Genomic DNA, 10,874 nt, shown 5'->3' with positions numbered 1-10,874 from the left:
ATTCTAGCTCATGACTGGGTCCTCGGCTCCCGGGGTTAGTGATGACACACATGCTCAGTGGACAAAGTGCCTGGACCACCCGGGATTTGGGTGTCTGTGCCCTGACCTTGGAGGTTGGCTGTGAAAAAAAAAACAACATGGGGGGACAAAGTATGCCTTCTAAGCTGCCAGAGGGGTCAATCTTTTGCCCCTGTCAGGTTTGCGTTTAACAGGTCTCAGCAGTCATGTTAACATTCTGTGGCAGGTTATACAGTTTTTTTCTTTTCTTTTTTCTCGACAGGTAAAGAAACAAATGCGAGATACCATTGGGTGATAAGGAGTGTGTTGGGTTTTGCACTTTGTGCATTTGTGTGCGGATGTGCATCCGTGTGAGTGTTTGTAGGTGCAAAGAGGGGCAATGTTTGAGCCTTGACAGGTTCTGAGAGTTGGACAGCGGTGAACACAAGTGTGGTGTAATCCATTGATCTGGGGCCTGCTCTGAAAAACGTATTCTGTCGAATCTCATATCAAAGAAAAACAAAATAGCAGCAATGCCATCTCTCTGTTCGGGACGTTCTGGCAAAAACGTGATAGATTTACAGCAACCTTTTTCATTTTTCAGCTATTTGAAGTATCTGCTTAACAGATTGTTGCATTGAATTCTGGGAAGACAGATGGTGGTGTGCATGCTTCAAGACAACTGAAGGAATGAAGAATTGTTCAGCTCGGTAGATCAAATTCAGTATAGTGGTGTCATTAGGGTTCGTTTTTATTGTGCGTAGGCACATACATTCTCACACACATTTTTTGAGTAGCTTTGTTGTCTTTCTGGCCATAGTTGAAAGCAACTGAAATAGCCTGAAATGTGTGAGAATGAGACAAAAATACCATTTCTTTGTTATTTGCCAAAGGAATAAGACAAGCCTTGATAAATCTGACTGTCCTATTTATATGCCTCAAAATTGTTATGTGATTATTGCAGAGAAACATGTATGATCTCAACTGTCGCCTATAAAGAGATGAGTGATGCACCTTGACACTGATATTGATATCGTTTTTATGTGTGCCTTGCTAAGTTAAGGAGTCTAATCAAAAGATATTAACTGGAGGTGACATTGCTTTTACCCTTTTTGCATTCGCCCTCGGCCTCTTGCATGACTCTTTGCCGAAGATTCATTGCTCCTGCAGCCCTGCAGTCCCTCCAGCTCAGGCCTGTGTAGCTGCTGTCACCCCAGTCTCCCGCTAGATCCTTATTGGCTTTGATTGACATGTCAGGATGGTGTGCATTTCATTGATGAGAATTTCAGAGCCCTGGGGCTCATGATCCCCCTTCAAGTGATTGGTAGTACGTCACCCTACAGCTGTCCCAGGGGGACAGATCAGTTTCAAATACTCTGTATCTTCCTTCACCAGAGACAAACTAACCTAACCTGCCATCCAAGAGTCTGACCTGGTCCACACAACCCAAGGTAAAGACATCTTATCACCTATAATGCTAAACTCTTCACTCTTTCCACAGGACATATGGTGCTAACGTGACACCCTAAGATAATGCATTAGCATTCATGGGAAACATACCTTTAACTAATTTCTTTAATTTCTCGACCTGATGTAAGGTGTTTTGAATTAACCGATGTTGCTTTGTTTAATACCACACACACGTTTTTATGAGATGTTGCAAACTTTGTTGCAAGAAGCTGTTTAGAATGCAATTAGATTAGAAAACAGCATTTAGGGTAGAAAAATTATTACGGATGGCTGTGTCACAGCAAAGGACATGGAAAAAACCCCAAAATGAATGAAAATAAGTTATTTGTAATCAGTCATGAGTTGAGGACACAGGAAATGGTCTTTGGTCATGGTATATTTTCCTCTGCTTACAGAATTTCCGATCATTTAATTCAATTTGATTAAGGAATCCAGATAAGTTAAACTGTCATTGATTGATAATTTGCTTATCAATAAATTGATGCCGTCAGAAATATTCAATCTTTCCTACCAACTGGCCTACAAAAGGAACAGGAAAGGTGTCAACTTGTGTAAGTATTGTTTAGCTTCGTTTTTTTTGTGATCTTTTAGGCAAGCAATTGTTTGAACCATCCCATGGCATTTTATGCAAGCTACAGATGAGAAGGAGACGAGTCTGTGAGATGTTGGGAATGCACCTCAGACACTTGGTTAACTAGATCATACAAATGGATTGGAAAACAGTGAATGCGAAGGGTGTTTGCCACCTGTATCTTGAGAATTTCCACTAAATGGTTGGCCATACGGGAACTCTGTAGGAACTCTGCAGGAAATTTCTCTCCCTTGTCGGAGATACTTTAAAGTGTTTGCCCTAATGACCTCAAGGTCACATACCGCATGAAGGGGCTACGCAGTTATGCAAAACATGTAGGTTTTTAAATCAAAAAACCCTGACAATCAGAGGTGGACGGTGGGAGGGGAAGGTTAAGGAGGAGAGAAGAAAAGAGAGAATGGGGTAGAGAGAGCTTGTTGTTAGGCCATAGCTAGACAAATAGGTGCTTTGGTCGTGGGTGTGCGTGAAGATTTAAAATATGTTGAGGAGAAGCGTGTGTTATCTCTTTTCCTCGCCGCCAGCCGGCCAGTACCTCCCCCCGCGGCGTGTCGTCAGCAGTGTATCTCAGGACCTGGCAGTAGTTCAAAGGGAAAAAGGGGAAATATGATCCATATGGTGGCACTATAAAGCTCACTGCTGATTTGCAGACATCACCAAAACCTGGCCAAGCCTTCATCACTATCCACGCTTGGCATCTTCCGCTCACACCTAGTCATCGTGCTCTGAACTTCTCGCTCTCTCCTCAGCAGCAGCGGTTTCTCTGTTTGACCCTGGGCTCCCCCAACAAACACCTTCAAGACTGATTTCTGAAAGAGGTAGGTTGATTTCCTATTTGAAAATCGAGTAAATTTGTCATGATTTTACCTGAAGGTGTTTGAAGTGAGAATATGGGAGTGTACAAGCATGTCAGCCTCTTTGGTACAGAGTAGTGGTAACACTGAAAAATGTTAGGTTCCCTTCTCTCTTCCAGACTGGCTTAGCTATGAAGATACTGGGCCAGGTAGCTTTTCTGCTTATGCTAGGGGGCATCTGCTGTCAGAACAACCGCAATGCCAAATCCAGTGGCAGGGCCTCCAAGAGGTCTGGGAACCAAGGAGGAGGAGGCGACGTTGCCCAATCTCCACCCGAGGATGTCTCCACCCCTAGGCCTGGAGGAGCAGCCGAGACAGCGAGGGAGGAAAACCCGGGAGGTCGAGCAGCTGTGCAACAGTCAGATGACATGAGACTGCATTTTCTCAAAAACGCCCAGGTCACCTGTAATGATGGAACAGCAGCTGGGTGAGAGATGTTTACACCTCATTGCATTTGTTTTCCCCTTTGGTGTATTGGGACATACCTGCTGTAGAAAAAACACGATTAACTCCTACAAGTTAAGATGTCCAAGCTATTGGTAGTTTGTAATCGCTTGAGCTTGGATTGTACCTTGTATCGCATTCACTGAATAATGACTAATGTTTTTCGTAAGCTAATGAATAGGTTACGTTTGACGCAAAATGAAAAGGCCAAAAACATCTTGAATGAATCAAATGTGTAGTTTGAATTGATCATTTTTAGAAAGAATCAGTAAAAGAAGTCTCTGACTGCTAGGTCATGTGATTATAAGGACAAAAATCGAATTCAGAACAAAGATGGGAGATCTGTGGGTCCATACATGGTCTCTGTCTGCTCAACACATACACCATCACCCTCATTCCTGTTTTGCGGTTTCACAGGTTTTACCTAAAGGAGTTCAGAGGAAGCCGCCGATGGCTGTTATTTCTGGAAGGTGTGTATTTCAAAATGTTACTGGTTAATTTGGTCCCTCAAGAGGTCAGCCTGTTTTGGTGGGACACCTCTTTTGGTATTTTGATGGGTGGTCATCCTGTATGATTTTTTCACTCCTTTTTTGTTCACTGCCTGTCACTTCAGTGGATTTAGGATTGGGGACATTTACATGGATTGTGCCCTGACATGACTTAGGTATTCTGAGAGCAGCTTTTCCACAAAGACAAACATTACACCTGACTAAAATGATCATTGCTCTTTCTGTCAGGTCCATAATAGATTGGAAAAATTTACTTTTTTTTTTTGTTGCTACAAATGGTTCAGTAATAGATAATTTGTGCCACAGCACCATTTGTAAAATAAACTCACAACAACTAAACTGCTGCTGTCAATAAAAAATGAACCACTGATAATGTGTTAGTTAGTGGCAACAACCCTATTTTTTAATAACATTAAGTTAGCATAGTTAGCTGGTTGGCTTGGCTGCAGGTGCATTCCTCTATGTATTCTCCCTCCATTCCTCAGAGTCCTCTACAATGAGCTAATGAGGGGTGTGTGTGTGTGTGGGGGGGGTGTTCTCTTTCTATGTATGTAAAGAGGCTAATATTAGTCTCTTATTTTTAGGTGGTTGGTGCTGTTACAACAAAGAGAGCTGTGATTCCAGGTACCAAAATATCCCGCGACTCATGAGCTCATCGGATTGGCCCCAAACAAAAAGAGGTGGGTCACACACCCTTCTTAAAAAATGCATGTCATGCATTTTGTCATTGTATCACACGTCGCTTGCTGTGCAAGTGCGTGTGATTTTGCCTATATGTTCAGCGAGGAAGACAATCTGAATAATCACTGATTGGTTGTTTCGCAGGAAGTGGAATATTGTCTACTCAAGCAGAGGAAAATCCCCACTGGAATAATGCAAACATTGTGTAAGTACCAGCGTACCTCTCCTTCGGCCCATTACTTCTCAAAGTGTTGACTGGAGGTGACAAATTCAGATCGCCCTTATTGCTAAGAGTCATGATGTTGAGAGTGGATAGGTCAGTGTTTGCATGCTTATGAAAAAGGTTTTGCCAACATATATTAAGCAGCCTGCAAAATACACAGTCCAAGATTGTATTGAAAGGTGATGTGATGGCAAACTACAGGAAATATATATTTTGTCTTACATCATGTAATCCAGTTTTGCAATTCAAATAATTTGATTGTATGATCACTATTCTAGGTGTTCAAGCTTGTGGATGTTTATTCTTTCTGTCTCTGTTGTGTTGTGTTATTTCTTTTTATTTCCTTTGTGGTATTTTTAGCCTTTAATAATAATAATTATAGTAATAATCCATTAGGTACACCAAGACAGTAAAGATACAAGACAAATATATTGAATATTGTGCCTGATTGCATTCTGTTTAATGAAAAGCTGTATATAGCTTTAGAACCCTAATTGTATGGAGAAACTATGCCTAAAATAGCTATGCAGTGTGTGATAGAAGAAGTGAATTTATTCATGCAGCATGGGGAGCTATATACACAGCAGAGCAGTGTATGATCTTTGAAAAAGGATGGCTTTACGTTGATATTACATACCATGACCTTAGAACCCATTCATATCATTATGAATATGGACAAGGAGGTTGTTCCGGCTGTGGTTTTGTCTTATATTCAAAAACATAACCATGAACTTTAGGTCATCTCCAGATTATGCATGCAGGTCTAAAACAGGCTTTTGTATGGAGTGAGTGAATCCTTTTCTGCAGATTCATCCCATACTGCTCGAGTGATGTATGGAGTGGGACTGGGCCTGCTCCATCCCCTACTAGACCACGCCAGGGAAGGGAGAGAGATGCAAGTAAGTATTTATCTAATAAGATTGTCCTATTCGGTTAAGGATCTCCTCTTCACCTGATGCTTGTGTTTGTTTATCAGCTGAGTACACTTTCATGGGATCCCTGATCATCCGTGAGGTCATCAGAGACCTCATCCCCAAAGGAATCAAGCAGGCCAAGGTTGTCATGCTGGCTGGCACAAGGTGGGTTCTTTTGTTCTGCAGCTGATGAGAGCCTGTGGCTGGGGCCTCTGAGCCCCCCCCCCCCCCGCCCACCTACATCTCTATTCCTGGCTCTGTCCCAATCCACCTCTAAACCATTTCCATGCTTAACACTAATCACGAGAGGCGCTTCTTTGGGTATATCATGTTAACAACTATAAGGATGTTTACAAACGTCTATGGACAGTGACATAATGTCTATTAAAGGGCTTTGCCTTGCGATGGTGAACATTCTTCCCATATTAACAACATACTTTGGGGGACATTCTGAGAGCCTAAAAACAGAAACTGCTGTTCAGTTGGATTGCAAATCTACTTCATTATCGCTGCTCTGCAGTTGGCATTTAGAGCCACCTTCTAAGCTTGGATGCAGACTGTCACTCTCTGAGTCAAATTATCCAATCAGTGTCTTGGCTCCGTTTCAGTGCTGGGGGCACAGGTGTTTTGCTAAATATCGAAAGAGTGGCCAGTCAGCTGGAGCAGCTTGGTGCAGAGGCCCAGGTCCGAGGCCTGGTGGACTCTGGATGGTTTCTAGAGAGTAAACAGCAGACAGCCCCAGACTGCCCAGAGACTATATCCTGCACACCTGAGGATGCCATCAAGAAGGGTCTCAGGTAAAGCCATGCAATGGCTAGATACATAAAATGCACAATTTGTAAAGATCCTTTTAAGAATGTACGTCCTAAAGTGCTATTCCATTGAATATTCCAATATTTCCATTATTATTAGTATTCCGTTGTTATTATTCCATGATTTGACAAGTTGATGCATCAAAGCAGTGGTCTACACAATCTGCTATCAAGGTCTAAGAGTGTGCAGCTTTCAAAACATAACCTCACTCTCCAACATTTTACTGATTAGTTACTTCTTCTCTGGTTGAGGATGTGCTTCTAATTGAAATTACATGGTGTGGAGTTTGGTGTGAATGAAAACCTGCATGCTTATGGCCTTTGATGGGACATGAGTTGAAGAGAGCAGTGTTACAGGAACTAACCACCAGTTCATCTGTGTTTGTTGACCAGTTTTGTTGTTTTCTTAGATTGTGGAATGGGGTTGTGCCTGATAGGTGCAGGCAGCTCTATAAGAGAGGAGAGGAGTGGCAGTGCTTCTTTGGCCATAAGATGTACTCTACATTGACCTGTGAGTGCCTTAAAACTAACGGTTTGGAAAAATGAAAGTTTCCTCTGACAGAAACAGAAACTTCATGCTAATATTCATTAGTTTCATTCATCCATGAAGTGAAAATTGATTTATTGCCCAAACACACTACTCACGTTTTATGCTAGCTGCAAATCAAAGCACATCAAGTACAGCAAAGCCCTGTAAGCAAACAATAAGTGTTTGTAATCAATCAACAAATATAGCATTGACTGGCTTTTATGGAGAAACTCATTGTTAACAGGACTTTTTGTGTGTGTGTGTGTGTTCTCTCTCTAGCCCCTCTGTTTGTTGTGCAGTGGCTGTTTGATGAGGAGCAGCTGAGGGTTGAGAACATCTATATGGGACGACAGAGCCTATCAGCAGAGCAATGGATCTACATGCAAAACCTGGGCAAGGAGATCAAGAACTCTCTCCGAGATGTTACGTATGTTAACAACAGTTTACTTAAACTATAGCTACTATGCAAGTAACAACACCCTGCATGTTGGCTAAAATGTGATTAAACATCTAATATGAGAAAAGTTAAATGGAGTGAAGCTAAACTGATCTATATACATATAGTTATTCTGTAAACACGGCACAGCTGCCAAAGTATTGTTGACAATGACTGTCATCTTTGTCTGTACGTGTTTTTAGGGCTGTATTTGCTCCCTCTTGCCTGTCTCACACATTGATCACTAAAAGGTAAGATAAGACATTCGACCCTTGTGGCCCTGAAAAGCCCCTTCTTCTACCACCGTAGTAATCCCACTCTTTCCCAGTAGCCCCATCTCTACCTAGTGAGCTCATGCTGCTCTTTCTGTTAGATCATTCATCATGTTGCATTCTCCGTGCCACAGAGTGCCATTTCACACTTTCACTAACCCCTAAGGACCCCTTGAACACTCTCTCTCTCTCTCTCTCTCTCTCTCTCTCTCTCTCTCTCTCTCTCTCTCTCTCTCTCTCTCTCTCTCTCTCTCTCTCTCTCTCTCTCTCTCTCTCTCTCTCTCTCTCTCTCCTCTCTCTCTCTCTCTCTCTCTCTCTCTCTCTCTCTCTTTCTCTCTCTCTCTCCCCCTCTCTCTTCCCGACTCTCGCTCTCTCGGACACATTCGTGCCCCATACAGATGCACATAGATGGGTCAATGCTAGAGCAAGGGGTGGAGCCTTAGCTATGTTTAACAAGCAGGGTTAAGTTTAGTGTATTTTATTGAGAATCTTTATGTCTTTATGACAGGAGCTGCTTGTCCAGCCATGGTGTAGGTAATTTCAGTCTTGTAAACTAATCCACATTTATGATGTCAGATATGGTTGTGTAAGGAGATTAACACTTACTGCATGCAGCTCAACAGCTTGGGAAGCAATTGGGAAAAAAAAGGCTGCCAAAGCAAACTGCAAACACTGTGGGCACATGGAGTATAGGACTGTTTCTCCATTTGTAATGCCATCCTCCCACCTGCTCCTTTACTCCATGCTCGCTCCTCCCTCTAACCAGTTCCATATCTCTCTCTCTCTCTCTCTCTCTCTCTCTCTCTCTCTCTCTCTCTCTCTCTCTCTCTCTCTCTCTCTCTCTCTCTCTCTCTCTCTCTCTCTCTCTATTTCTCTCTTTTAGTAACTGGATGAATTTCCAAGTTAAAGGCACTTCTCTGCCACGGGCCCTGCAGTGTTGGGATAGGAGTCTCCAGGAAGCCAACCGTAACAACAGGACCCCTTTAAAAGGCTGTCCCTTCCACCTTGTGGATACCTGCCACTGGCCGCAGTGCAACCCCACCTGCCCGGCCTTGGTGGACCAAGTCACCCAACAAGAGTTAACCTTGCTTCAAATGCTGGTAGCAATGGGCCTTGATCCCCAAAGATTGGGCTTAGATCCCCAAAGAGATGCCGGCTTCCTGGCTAGCATGGTCAGTAATGGTGGCTAAGACTGAAGAAGGAGAGCAGTTTGAAGACATAGCAAAAAGAAAAAAAAAGCTAGGCGGAGGGAGAATTTTTTTTGAAATTGTAACCATAGAAATGATACACTAATCTGGTTACTACTACTTGTGCCGCTCAGCATTCCATTGTCCTCCATGTCTATTTTAACTTGGCGACTTGATCAGGTGGGTATGTCACCGGGTCTGGGTCTGAACGGTTCCTGATGACCTCTACTGGACACTTGAGGGGAGAGCTCCAGCTCCAAAAGCTGAGGTGTACCTCATGTTACTCAGAGTGTTGAGTTCTTGTAAAAGACAGCATAAATCCTGCAGCATACATTCATCCTAATCACCCAGTATGGAAATAAAATCACTCTATATGGAAATTCAACTTGCAAACATGATAGTGGAATATTTCAACTGCTTAGAGGCTATTGTAAAATGTCTGTGGCATGACATCTTATCTAGACAGGATATGGCTATTGATTGACACACACTGTAATTGTGTGGCTCTGTATTTGTTTTAAATATGTGTTTCTACTATTTTTGTTAATCTACTTGCTCTCCTTGACATTTCAATGGATGGCATTTCTAAGGTTAACAACCTCTTTAAAATATGTGATTTGCCAAAATACGATGAGCCCAAGTGAAATTTGAGCAAAACAAAAATCACTGATTTGCTAACTCAGGCACCCATTCAAGAAAGTAATAAGCAAACACATAAATGTTGTTGCACAAAGTCTCAAAGATCTAATTTTGATTCATTATAATTGAATTTTTTGCCTGTAGTTCCTGAAGTTGAAGGTGTTATTTTATTTCTGAGTTCAGAAAATATATATAATATGTGCATGTAAGATATATAGATGTTTTATTTCTTAAGAGGGTTGCTCAGTGATTTTTTTTTCAATGCCAGGAGAGGGCTGTGGTCATACTACATCCAGTTTTTATCACATGCAGTATGTAATCCACAACCATAGTTCCAGTTTACCCTTTAGACAAGTGAGTTTCTCTTTTTAGAAAACGCTGCGGTTATTACTGCTCAGCCGTGTGTATCTTCTTTCTAAAATGAATAGCTAATCTGTATGTGGAGAAATGTAATAAAGTATAGATTAAGTCTTGATTTTGTCAACATCTAAAAATCACACATTTTTAAAATTATAACAAGTTTCACGATGTGAAGTTCTATGGAAGATACTATTGTCTTATTTTCTCTAGATACTGTATCAACCGTGATCACTGACAAGAATTTTCCCACTGGTGAGGGTTATTAGACAGAGTGATTGCACATGTTGAAACAGGAAATAAAGTTTGGGATTAGCTTTAGCAATGTGATCAGTGAATTCTGTGACTGATTGACTGATTGACTGATCGATTGATTGATTGATTGATTGATTGATTGATTGATTGATTGAAATGACTGATTGATCCCTGTAATGACCTACTTTTCACTCTCACAGATGATAACACCGTTTCTGAATTAGCCGTGGAACTTCGGCATGTTTATTTTGCTCCATGCATAACGTGCACATAATCCGACTGACTCTCGTCTACCTTCCCGCTCCCGTGGCTGCTCTGTTTACTATCCCATAACTCCCTGTGTCTTTAAAGGTGTATTCCCCTAATACTGAGCATCACAATCCCCCCTCCCTAACTCTGTCAATTACCTTTATTTGCCAGAGTCTGGTGATATATGGGCTATCAAGGAGTGGAATAATAAAATCTTTTTAACTAAGTCTACTTTCAAAACTGGTAGATCTGTGAGACTTTTTTATCATTAGTTACAACACCAAGAATCATGGTGTTGTCCTCAAGTGTCAAGCTAACTTTGGCATGATGCACATATCATAGCCAGTCCTATAATTTTCACCAAAAGAAAAAAAATCTACTAAATCAAACCCTTTATCACCCATAAATCAGCTTAACTTTATAAGCTCTAGTCAAAAACTGCCTGCACTATTGACTG

General features: G+C 41.8%; 1 protein-coding gene across 1 annotated transcript; it reads left to right on the top strand.

Moving 5' to 3' along the window:
* Positions 1-3,041: 3,041 nt before the first annotated feature.
* Positions 3,042-8,920, top strand: notum2 (notum pectinacetylesterase 2). The gene is made up of 11 exons (XM_056280902.1): positions 3,042-3,337; positions 3,772-3,824; positions 4,448-4,543; positions 4,689-4,749; positions 5,575-5,666; positions 5,744-5,846; positions 6,290-6,478; positions 6,904-7,004; positions 7,302-7,449; positions 7,662-7,709; positions 8,614-8,920. The coding sequence occupies exons 1-11, from the start codon at positions 3,042-3,044 to the stop codon at positions 8,918-8,920; spliced, it is 1,494 nt and encodes a 497-aa protein (XP_056136877.1).
* The last annotated feature ends 1,954 nt before the right edge of the window (positions 8,921-10,874 follow it).

The sequence above is a fragment of the Lampris incognitus genome, chromosome 5 (assembly GCF_029633865.1).
Source record: "Lampris incognitus isolate fLamInc1 chromosome 5, fLamInc1.hap2, whole genome shotgun sequence".
Lineage (NCBI taxonomy): Eukaryota > Metazoa > Chordata > Actinopteri > Lampriformes > Lampridae > Lampris > Lampris incognitus.
This window is presented reverse-complemented; position numbering and strand designations above follow the sequence as displayed.

Bases quoted from the DNA above. Each gene is read 5' to 3' on its own strand.
- notum2 (XM_056280902.1), top strand. From the start codon at position 3,042: ATGAAGATACTGGGCCAGGTAGCTTTTCTGCTTATGCTAGGGGGCATC. The intron at 3,338-3,771 runs GTGAGAGATGTT...GCGGTTTCACAG, and splicing joins AATGATGGAACAGCAGCTGG to GTTTTACCTAAAGGAGTTCA. The intron at 5,847-6,289 runs GTGGGTTCTTTT...GCTCCGTTTCAG, and splicing joins GTCATGCTGGCTGGCACAAG to TGCTGGGGGCACAGGTGTTT.